Source organism: Selaginella moellendorffii, unplaced genomic scaffold, assembly GCF_000143415.4.
Source record: "Selaginella moellendorffii unplaced genomic scaffold, v1.0 SELMOscaffold_35, whole genome shotgun sequence".
Taxonomy (NCBI): Eukaryota; Viridiplantae; Streptophyta; class Lycopodiopsida; order Selaginellales; family Selaginellaceae; genus Selaginella; species Selaginella moellendorffii.
Window position 1 is genome coordinate 1,450,192 of NW_003314296.1, and position 11,261 is coordinate 1,461,452.

At 44.9% G+C, this 11,261-nt stretch overlaps 3 protein-coding genes across 4 annotated transcripts; 2 read left to right on the forward strand and 1 right to left on the reverse strand.

Moving 5' to 3' along the window:
- Positions 1-1,196: 1,196 nt before the first annotated feature.
- LOC9657586 (importin beta-like SAD2) lies at positions 1,197-5,948 on the reverse strand. 2 transcript variants are annotated; one of them, XM_024682701.1, is made up of 22 exons: positions 5,805-5,948; positions 5,563-5,695; positions 5,416-5,503; positions 5,003-5,161; positions 4,782-4,944; positions 4,537-4,721; positions 4,318-4,485; positions 4,124-4,269; positions 3,926-4,046; positions 3,693-3,873; positions 3,479-3,638; positions 3,383-3,424; positions 3,211-3,329; positions 2,955-3,153; positions 2,773-2,904; positions 2,599-2,702; positions 2,368-2,547; positions 2,175-2,314; positions 1,972-2,120; positions 1,778-1,911; positions 1,588-1,711; positions 1,197-1,526 (listed from the first exon to the last, which is right to left on the reverse strand). In XM_024682701.1, exons 1-22 carry the CDS (start codon positions 5,892-5,894, stop codon positions 1,357-1,359), a joined length of 3,087 nt encoding a protein of 1,028 aa, XP_024538469.1. In that variant the 5' UTR covers positions 5,895-5,948; the 3' UTR covers positions 1,197-1,356. The 2 variants fall into 2 exon arrangements, with proteins under 2 accessions (XP_024538469.1, XP_024538468.1); XM_024682700.1 differs by having other exon boundaries at positions 1,778-1,929.
- A 16-nt stretch (positions 5,949-5,964) lies between these two features.
- LOC9657587 (50S ribosomal protein L27, chloroplastic) lies at positions 5,965-7,272 on the forward strand. Its single transcript, XM_002977722.2, has 3 exons — positions 5,965-6,068; positions 6,435-6,565; positions 6,653-7,272. Exons 1-3 carry the CDS (start codon positions 6,002-6,004, stop codon positions 7,199-7,201), a joined length of 747 nt encoding a protein of 248 aa, XP_002977768.2. The 5' UTR covers positions 5,965-6,001; the 3' UTR covers positions 7,202-7,272.
- A 115-nt stretch (positions 7,273-7,387) lies between these two features.
- On the forward strand, positions 7,388-9,587 carry LOC9656860 (pentatricopeptide repeat-containing protein At3g09040, mitochondrial). The gene is made up of 2 exons (XM_024682702.1): positions 7,388-8,672; positions 8,730-9,587. Exons 1-2 carry the CDS (start codon positions 7,406-7,408, stop codon positions 9,548-9,550), a joined length of 2,088 nt encoding a protein of 695 aa, XP_024538470.1. The 5' UTR covers positions 7,388-7,405; the 3' UTR covers positions 9,551-9,587.
- Positions 9,588-11,261: the final 1,674 nt, after the last annotated feature.

Here is an 11,261-nt window from a genome sequence, read left to right on the forward strand (position 1 = left end):
ACCACAAAGTAAAACTTAAACTCTTGGACACGTGGCCAAGAGCAATAGAGTGAAACTTGAGCTTTAGGGCCTTAGGCCTCTGAATAAAGGTACAGAGTCAAACTCCTAAGCAGAGTTAGTCTCTAGGACAATCATAAAATCTTATTAAATATGGAATAGTGCTAAATTGTAAATCTAAATATAGGAACAACACCATTGTGTTTAAGATAATCTTTATTTTTCTTTAAACTAGGCTAAATATACTTGGCTAAATAGACACTTAGGAATTCCTTCATTATATTCATTCGGCTAAGTATAGATGCTAAATCAAATTTACTAACACTTGAGTAAGAAGGAGTGATAAAGGGTTTAGCAATGTCAATTTCCTATTATTGTGGTAGTAAGGAAAGAATATTTGAAAAGATTTGTCGATACATAACTTTCCATACCCACAATTACATTTGTGATAAAGCATCATCACAACTGTTAGTATGTTTAAATACATGCTTGAAGATGCTTAGGAGAAAACTCTAATCCATATGAGTGGTTACATTTAAATCATTATACCATTACAGTACTATCCTTTAAAGATATGTAGGAAACTCATGCAGATGCCAGACATTATTTTAAGAATGATAGGTAACAATCACTGTAAAGTAGTTAAACCAATAATATATTTCATCTCACTATAGAAGAACTTTAGTTGGGGCAAGAGCAAGAGGAGTTACATTATACAATTACAAATGTTGCCATCAACTCAATCTTATAATTGCATGGCATTGAGCAATTGCATTAATTGTTACTTCAGAGTCAAAGAAGGAAGGAGGTTGCTACTTTGCCATGAAGATGAGAAAAAACAAAAGAGAAGAAATAAAAAAATCTATAATAATAAAAATGATGTAAAAGTTATATTTAAACTAAAATCATAAATTTAAGCACTCTTTAAGGACATTAAAATTGCCCTCAACTCTACTAATTTGAGTGCATGGAATACAGAAACATGTATATCTAATTAGTCCAAAAACTATAGTTTATATACAGAAGTGATTAGTTTGGATTGAAACCAATTTGATGGCTATCAAAATCCCACTTTGTTAATATTAATATATGGTATTGTAGCTATATATTTAAGCCTCACACTTTAATTAAATTATTATAGTTTTTAATACATTTATAACTTAACTTATTAATTTATTAATATTATTATTAATATTATATTTAAGAAAATTTACTTTTACTCAAACAACCAAAACTTCTCCTCAATATACAAAAGAATTTATAGAAGCCGACAGCTTGAGAAATCACAAGCACCCCCCAAAAAAAAGGCCTTATTGTAGCTCTCTTTTTTCCTCTTCCCCTCTTCAAAGTATATGGAATTTACTTCCACTCACCAACAACCTTCAAGGAGGAGTTTTGAGCCATCTCCTTCTCGATCTCTTTCCTCCGAACCTCTGCATATTGCTCCACGCCGTGAGCCATGGCCTGGTGCTGGAAGTCGAGCGATCTCGACAGCGCTTGGAACCGGGCGGGATCACAAGCTGATATAGCTGGAAAACAGAGAGCAAAACATTTCTACATGAGCGCTCGAAAGCGAAAAAGCTAACATACCTTTTATGATGTCTGCGAAGAATATGAACGGGTCTACGTTATCAATGGCCGCTTGAAACTCTTCGTCGTCGATAAAGTCATCGTCGCTGTCGTCGTCGTCGTCTCTAGGCTGGAAAGATTTTGCCTGGCGAGAAAGAAAAAATAAAAGCACTTAGATCTATCTAAACAGGTAAAAGAAAATCTATACGACCTGCGATGCTAGCTGTTGTAGCTTCTCGTTGTTCACTTCATCAGGGTCATCGTCGTCCCCGAGCTCTTTGTCCCAGTCCTCTTCGCCAGACTCCCAGCCATCCATGTCGCCGTTCTCCGTCTCTTTCGCGTTTTCTAGATCACGGGAGTTTTCTTGATAGAAATGATCAAACAAATTGAAAGCTTTCTAGTTACCTGCAACCTGGTCCTTGTATGCAATGAGCAGTCTGAGAACAGCTCTGAAAATTTGATCTAGCCCCGATTGAAGTTCTGCTGGCAATGCTGAACCGGGCAAACTAAGTAGGGATGCCAATCCCAAGACACAGACTTTCTTGTCATGTTCCCTGTAAGCTTCCGACAATTAGTTTCCATACCCCATCGCGTAAGGAAAAGAATACCGTCTGAAATGAGCCGGTAGCCCGCTCCTCTTGACAGCATAGAGCATTTGGAACCAAGACTGGAAAACACTGGTGGTTAACCTTAACTTCTGGAGGACGTTGAGGCATAATGCTGGATTGTAATAGAGAGCATTTGCAACCTGCACAAGTGAATACGATAAGTACTGTTATCTGGAAAGAGTGCGCAAGTTACCACTTCTATAAGTAGATCCTTAAGACCGTTTTTTGTAGTCGTACCATATCTATCGAGGCTTATTTTAAGGTAAGGCTCAACCCACTCATCAACCCGACCTTTGCAATTTTGAAGAACGGATTCAATAAGTTTTGGTGCGGCTATAATGTCGGAATCATCCAGCTTCTCGTCAGACATTACCTATAAGAATGGACAAAGAAAATGAGTAAGCGGCAGTTGAGTTATGCATACCATCGATAAGGCCTTGAACAAGCTTTGTTGATAATCAGGAGACTTGCATGTCAAAAAGTGCTCTGTGCTTCTTGATATGTAATTGTCGAGTGGAACGAGTATGTCTACAAGAAAGAATCGGAGTACAGGAAAAAAGAAATTAATAATGGATAAAAAAAACATAATCAAACTTACTCTCGAAGTAGTCTACTGCCCACTCATTCAATGCCTCCATGATAAGAGGCCAGAGAGTCCACATTTCCAAGGATATTGAAGGCGAGTAATACGTCATGTATGACACAATCTCCAGTACTTCCTCAAAAACATCTGGAGCATATTGCGTTAAAAACAGACATAGAGTGCTTTCAGAACTTCACCTTGTCCATCAGTAGTTAACATCTTCCGCATGATAGGAAGTAAGGTTGGTTCCATCTGCGGGAAAAGGTGTGGCAGAGCACTAACCGATTCGAGAATTGTCCCAATGGCTCTTAAACAGCCCATGGCAGCGAGTGCTCCCGAGTCATCGTCATCCTCATCGGTCTCTGAGGACTGCAAGCACTTCCAAAAGGCGGCCGCCTGTCATGGAAAAACGGAAAAGATGAGAAAATCCGCTGCTAGAGGTTTAGACAGTACCAGATTCTGGCATAAACCAAGAGCGTAAGGTGCCATCTCTTCGCCAAACTTGTTCACGATGGTCTCCAGAGTGAACACAAGATCCTCGTTCTCAACCTCGTTCATCAACTTAAAGAACTCTGTAAAGAAGAACTGAAGTTAGAAAGAATTTCAAGAGTGTACATGCACTTGCCATCCAAAAGTTGAGGTAAGATTGCCCGAATCTCCCCAAGATCTGCCAAGAAAAAAGATTCAAGAATAAGGATAACAAGTCGTGATCTGGAGTTACCTTGAGATGCTTCGACAAAGGACCTGAGAGCGATCACAGAATCTACGCGCACTGGAAGGTCGGGATCTTTCAGAGCACATACAACACTTCGTAAAGCTGTCGTAAAATTTGCAGGGTTAGCAAAGGTGATACGCGCATATTGTCCAGAAACCCACGCAGCCTGTAATAAATGATGAAGTTACTGACTGTCAAACAATTGAAGATGTTCCTCTACCTTGGCTCTCAAATGGCCAGCGGGACTGTTAAATTCTGGGTAGACATGCTGAACGAGCATTTGCTCCAGCTGATGCTTGTAAGGAGAGATTTGCTTGAGCCGATCGCTCAAGGATCCGACAGCCAAGAGGGCGCCATCCTTTTGTCTGTATGGCTTTTGATTTGCGGGGGCGGCATCATATCTGTCCAAAATATGAATGTCAGTACATTACATATATGAACAAATAAAGACACCTGTTAAAAACCTCTACGACAAACTGCAAAAACTTTTGTAGATGTTCTTTACGCCTTCTAAAAAGCTCCAAAATAAAGTTTTGTGCAGCAGTTCGAGGGCTGTATAAATCTTCGATTATATCTGCGAAGTGGACAAAAAATAAGGAAAAAAAATCAAGGAACAGAAGAAACAAGGAAAAGTAATGACGAGATGCATACCATATCCTTTTCTCACATACTCATGAGGGTCGTCTCTCCAAAGTTGCTCGTCAATCGAGTTAAAGCACATGAGAGGAAAGATAATCTCGAACAGTATTAAGTCGAGTTGCGGCTTCATCTGTTGGTATGTTTGAGGTTTGGACACGCTGTCAAACAAATAAAACGTGAGATGGCATTGAAGCACAAACTCTTACCATGTGGAAAGATATTGAAGAGAAAGGTTTAAAACTCTATCCGTCAAATACTCGCCCCGCTTGTAGACGCCCAAAAGATTCATGTAAGACTGCAGAAACTTGTCAGCAAAGTGTGTCTGGAACATTTCTGAGAAGTCCGAGCACTTGGATGATTTTGGATCACCAAAGCTGCAAAAGAAAACCCGCCTTAGAGACAAAACCACACGCTAAAAAACTTACCGATTATATAGCCGGTTCACAATGTGCAGAGTCCACTTCTTCACTTTCCACCATCCCCACGACTTACGCATCTCTAGATCGGCTGGCTGGCCCTCCGAAGGAACAGGTCTCTCGACAAGATTAAGGAAGCAGGTCATCCATCCCGTACACGTATTTAGATTACATAGAATGGGTGGAATATCTAGCTGCAAGATGAAAACCGTAAAGATCAGTCACGAAAAGGCGTGAAGAAAGAAATCACATACATATGTTGACGACCAAAAGATCTTGCAGATGAGCTTGATAAGGTCCGCAACCTCAATGGGAGGATTTGGTAACGAAATAAGATACTTCAGGATCTCTAAGAGCACTGGAAACATTGTGTCAAAAATCGCGTTGATAGGCATTCGATCACTATCCTCTTTAAACCTTGACACGCAAAGAGAGGAGCGTAAGTTTGTAAACTCTTGACATGATACTTTCTTACTCGTATTTCCGTGTAAGGATCCGCAATGCGTGCAATGCACCGTTGATCCGTTGTTGATCCTGAGACTTTAGATTACTATCGATCCCCGGTACGAGGGAGGGCCAGCGGTCGGGAAAATCACAGTGCACCATTGTTTTCAAGCATTCGGCAAGCTGGACCCTGTTCATATACGCAACCATTAAACAAATCTCATTCAAGCGCACTGAAAAAGCAAAGCTTTTCCCATTAAAGAACAGAGAAATAAAAACGAAAGAAACTATTCAAGCATGGACGAGGAACTAGTAAATCATTCAAGCATACATAGAAGAAAAAAGAAGAACTAGTACAGACCTTATACAAGCATGAATGAAGAACTAGTGAACCATTCAAGAATACATCGAGCAAACCATTTTTTCGAAGAACTAGTTACAGACCTCAAGAGAGATGGAACGTGAATGAGGGCCTCGAGAATGTTGTTTCGTATGGTGTTCCTATCGGTCTCGGATAGCTTGGGAAGATGGCCTGGAAAAGCAAAAACAAAGCTTTCTATGCTTTTGATCGACTCCTCGCACATCACGTACCATCTCGAGGACTCCACTCGCGAGAGAGCACATTCTTGAAATAAATACTCGCAATCTGGCGCACGGAGAGCTCCAAATTCGTCGAGACGATAATCTGTAGCAGTCGCACCAAATGCCCCTCGGCAAGCTCACACTGCGAGGAAAAAGGAATTCCATTCACATCAGCGCTTCATCCGATCGGATCTAAGACAGAGAGAAGACTGACTGATCGATCTCTCGATCAAACGATCGATCGCCATTACCTGCTTGAGGCGCTCCTCTCCAGCTTTTCTTTCATCGAGGTTCCGGCTGAGAGCTAGCTGCAAGACGGCGACGAGCGACTGGACATCCATTCCCAGTCGTGCGTGGGCCAAAACCCTAGCGCCTCCAACGCAATTTCTGCCCCACTCTAGGGTTTAGGGCTCCTCTTCTCTCTCTCTCTCTCTCACACGGGCGAGACATGGCGGCATTGGCACGGCGCTGCGGCATCTTCCAGCAGCTCGCGGCGCGATCTTCTCCTCCTATCGGTTCGTGATCCTAGTCGTGGCAGATTCACCAGGTCTTAGAATATTTTCAAGCTGAGGATCAGTGCGATGTCGCTCGCGATCGATCTTTGTGCCTTGCGCTGTATATGCTTGATTGCATTTCGGGTCTTCGTGTGAGAGGAGAGGTTTTCTCGCTGAGAATCAAAGTTTTGTCTTTGTGGCATTTTTTATTCGTTCCTTGCGCTACATGCGTGATCGCTTTGTGGTCATTTGTTTGTTCTTGTTACTTCGCTGTTTTGGTGATCAGTTTGTGAATTTATAGTCGTGGAAAGTTTCTATGGGAAAACTCGTCGTTCGTTCTCTTACTCGTTCTTTCAATCTCGCTGAGCGTGTTTTTCTTTCTTCCAGATTTTGATCCACAGGCTAGAGCGCTACCACTTCTCTTCAAGAGATGGGCCACGAAGAAGGCCGGAGGGTCTACGGACAATGGCAAGGATTCCAAGCCAAAGTACCTGGGTTTGAAGAAGTCTGGTGGAGAGGTATGCCGTTCTTCACGCTTCTCTAGATGAATTCTTTCAGGTTTAGCGAGCTTTCGTTGACACGGGTTTTTTTTCTTGGACGATCAGAAAGTTATTCCTGGGAACATCATCGTTCGTCAGCGAGGCACGCGATTCCATCCCGGTGACTTCGTTGGCATGGGCCGTGACAGAACCATCTACGCGCTCATCGAAGGCACGGTCAGATTCGAGATGAACAAGAAGACCCAGCGAAAGTGGATTCACGTAGACCCGGCCAATCCACCACCTCTTCATCCGCTCTTCCTCAAGCCGGAGGAGATCGTGAAGCCCAAGCCGAGGAAAGTGAGAGTCCAGTCCAAGCAGCAGAAGATGAAGTGGTGGAAGCAGGAGCACACTGGTCCCGGGCCGACCGAGAAACGAACGCTCCCAGCGCTGTGCCTGCTGGATCCATCAGCAACACCAGCGGATCCGGGTGACGCTCCTCGGAAGCCAGCGACTAGAATGGCTCGTAGAGCGGCTCTTGCGAAGAAGAGGATCCGCTCCAGAGAATTCAACGCCAAGAAAATGGAGAGGGGTACTCTCAAGGTCTCTAAACCGGAGGAGAGGATCGTTAAGGCAGGAGGGAAGAACACTAAGACAGAGAAACTCCCGGCTTAGCAGCAGCTCCTGGGATCGATGTGAACTATCTTCTTAGCTAGGCTGGCGTCGTCTCTGGAGGGATTGGATCAGCTCGACTCCACAGCTTTTGCTTCGCTTCTTTCCAAATGCGGGGCTACCGGGGACCTGGCACAGGCAAAGCGTCTCCATGCTCGGCTCGCGAGATGGGAGCTCGACACCTTTGTGGGAAACCACGTCGTCAAGATGTACGCAAGCTGTGGCAGCGTGGAAGATGCAAAGGCAGCGTTTGAGAGGATCCGGCCGCGCAATGTTTTCTCCTGGAACATCATGCTCTCGGCCTATGCCCAGAAGGGACACCTTCGCGAGGCAAGGGAGCTGTTTGACAAGATGGAAAAGAGGGACGTCGTTTCGTGGACGACTTTGCTCAGTGGCTATGCTCAGATGGGGTATGTGGACGAGGCCAGGGGATTGTTCGACAGGATGAAGCAGCACAGTGGAGTGTCGTGGAGCTCCATGGTTTCGGCTTATGCCCAGAACGGGTATCCCAGTGAAGCGCTGGAGATCTTCTGGGCGATGAGCCTGGAGGGTGTGAAGCCGAGGACGAGCACTTGGGTGTCCGTGATTGATTCGTGTGGCAGTGCTTTGGCTGTTAAGGACGGTGAAGTGCTTCGCCAAGCAGTGAAAGACGCGGGGCTTGAAGGAGATGTCGTGGTCGGGACTGCTCTCGTCGATATGCTTGGGAAGTTTGGCAAGCCCGAGGAAGCCTGGCGGGTCTTCGCTGGGATTTCGGAGAAGAACACCATATCCTGGAATGCTATCATGTCGGCGTTCGCGCGGAATGATCGTTTCCAGGAGGCACTCCGGGTGTTCCAGACGATGTGCTTGGAAGGTGCCGAGCAGGACAATGTGACTTTTCTCAACGTCTTCAGCGTTTGCTCCAAAGCTCCCACACTGGCTTTCGAAGGTGAGTGCTGGTACCAGAGGCTTTTGGAAGCTGGTTTTGCATTCGACTGCTCTTTGGAAACTGCTGTGGTTAACATGTGTGTCAACTCCCGTAGGCTCGAGCAGGCATTTCGTGTTTTCGACGGGATGATTCGAAGGAGTACCGTGACATGGACGATTGTGCTAAGAGCTTGCGGCCAAAGTGGTGATGCGAGAAAGGCTCTCAAGATGCTGGCGCTCATGGACCAAGACGGAATTCCTCCGGACAAAATCGTTATCCTCAGCGTTTTGGAGTCTTGCAGCTCGAGCCTGAGCTTCGGCAGCGTGCAACGAGTCATCGAACTTCACAGAGATGTTGTCGAAGGTACCAGTTTTCATTCAGACTCTAAAGTTGGAACCGCGCTTATCATGCTCTATAGCAGGTGTGGGAGCTTGGAGCACGCAAAAGCGTCGTTCGATGGCATTGTTCGCGGCAATGTTGCTTCCTGGACTGCAATGATCGTGGCATACATCCAGAGTGGTGAGTGCCACAGCGCCTTGCAGCTCTTCAGCACAATGGACTTGGAAGGTATTCATCCGGACACCGTAACTTTTGGCTACGTTCTCAGCGTGTGTGCCAATGCAGGAGCTCGTCAACACGGGAAAGCAATACACTCGGCTATTTTCGAGGCTGGGATCGACACAAGCGGCGCACTGGGAATCGCCCTGGTAAAGATGTACGAGAGATGCGGCAGCGTGACTGAATCCACAAAGCTCTTCAAGGAGATGCCCGAGCGTTCTCCACACCGGCTGATAGCAGGCTTGCATTGCCAGCAGATGGACGAGAAAGAGGTGGAGGAGATGTTCCAGGCCATGGACTTGGAAGGCCGGAGTTTGGACAGGGAAGCCGCCATCGCCACCATCAGCGCGTGCTGGCAGAGCTCCATCGCCAGGACGATCCACGCTCGAGTTTTAGAGTCCGAGTGGAGCCTCGACTCGAACTTAGCGGCGGCGCTCATCAACATGCACGGGAAGTGTGGCAATCTCCGCGAGGCCAGGAGAGTTTTCGACGAGCTTGGCAGTGGCCGGGACAGTGTGTTGTGGACGAGCATCATGGCTGCGTACTCCCGCGACAGTGGTGCCAAGAGCTGTCAAGAGATCTTCGAGCTGTTTGGGATGATGAGCTTGGAGGGCGTGGCTCCCAGCGGCGTGAGCTTCATCATCGTGCTCACGACGTGCAGCCATACCGGGATGCTGGGAAGAGCAGTGGAGTGCGTGAGGTGGATGATCCAGGATTTTGGAATGGAGGCTGGGGGTTACCATTTGGCGTGCGTGGTTGATCTGCTGGGACGCGCTGGTCGAGGTGATGATGCGGCGGAGGTTGTAAACAGGATGCTTGTAGAGAATAGAGCGGCATTGTCTTTGATGTATTTTGACACACTGGTAGACGAAAAAAGCTTGCATTGATCAGTATTAAAAAAATGCCTATTTTGGGATTGTCTTTGATAGTATTTTAAGAATCAGAAAATTAGTACTGTTGTTTGTTTATGACAGAGATATGCTCAAAATGAATCACAATGAAATACTCATTTTGGGCATTTGCAAAATCTTTGGAATTCTGCAACCATATGATGATTTAACAATGTTACATTTAGAAGTGATGTTATTATTAAGTCTCTTAACAAAATTATGTTTATTTGATGAATTTTTCATTAAAAAAATTTAATTATTTCATAGCAATCTGTGAGTGCTTGGAACTTTATTTACAAGAATGGATGGACCGAATTTAGTCCCTATATTATAATATTATAATTAACATATTAGCTAAGTGTGTGTGTGTATATATATATATATACACACACATATATTTATAAACCTTACATCATGCTCCTATTCAGTAGATGAAAAATGTGATGATGATAAATCATGTAGCATTTGGAGCTTTTACTAAACAATTGTAAATTACTACAAGAATTTAAAGTTCCTATGTATGAGACACAAATTCCTAAACCCCAAAGTAGAGCCAAAAAAATGCCATGTGGTAGTGGCATAAGCAAAAGTCAAACAAGCATAACATGTTTGGACTAAAAGTTTCAATTTGAACAGTTAAGAGTGGGAGTGGAACTCCCAACGAAGTGCTCGAAGAACGAGCATGAAATAAGTAATAAATGAGTCTTTAGAAAAGAGACACAAGAGGACCAATATATGACACGTGGAAGTGTCAAGATGGAGTCCAAGAAAGAGTCCAAGATAGAGTCTAAAATAGAGTCCAAAAATAGACCCAAGACCCAAGTCTGAGATAAAGTCAGATAAGGACTCAAGATAGAATCCGAAATAGACCCAAGATGGAGTCCAAGGTCAAGTTTAAGATGGACATGAGATAGAATCCGAGGCTAAGACCAAGACCGAGATTGAAACTAAGGGCAAGACCGAGACTAAGACTGAGACCGAATTTGAGACTGAGTCCGAGTCCGAGTCCAAATCTGAATCCAGAGTCTGAGAGTGAAAGCCCAAAGCATTCATATAGAGTTTGGTGAGCTCCAAAAGTATAGTAAAGGGAGGACTCCAGTAGAGTCAATTTGACCAGGAAAGGTTAATATGACTAAGAAAGACTATACCCACATATTGGGTGATGATATATTGTAAGCGACTAAATTTTCCATTTTACTTTAGTCACTTAACCTCACCTCCGACCACTTGGAAGAGTCTCACTCACAACCTCCGTGAGTCCTATTTTGGACTTGGGCTTACTAGCCCCGAGAATGGCATCCCCGCCACTCAACTTCGTGCACTTGGTCCAAGTGCTTCATGTGTCCGATCCCATGACCGACACCCCAAGGTACCACCAACATATCAGTCTGTTACGCTAAGACTATGCCCATTCACCTTGGTCACAACGATGGTCTGACACCACCTGCATCCCAGTCCCGTCACTCAAAGACTGGGCCATCCATCCATGAGTGATCATCCCAGATCCACTCCTTAGCATCCTTAGGATGCCCACCGATATGAGGATTAGCCTTCCCCAATATCTCCGTTTCAGTCCCCACTAAGTCCCTTTTCGTCCATGGCCGTGTTCGCCAACACTGCCACTAGATCGAGGCCCACAAGCCCAACCACTAAGTCCCACGGTCCTCTGGGACTTCCTCACCACACGATTGTGTCCTTGGTCACTACC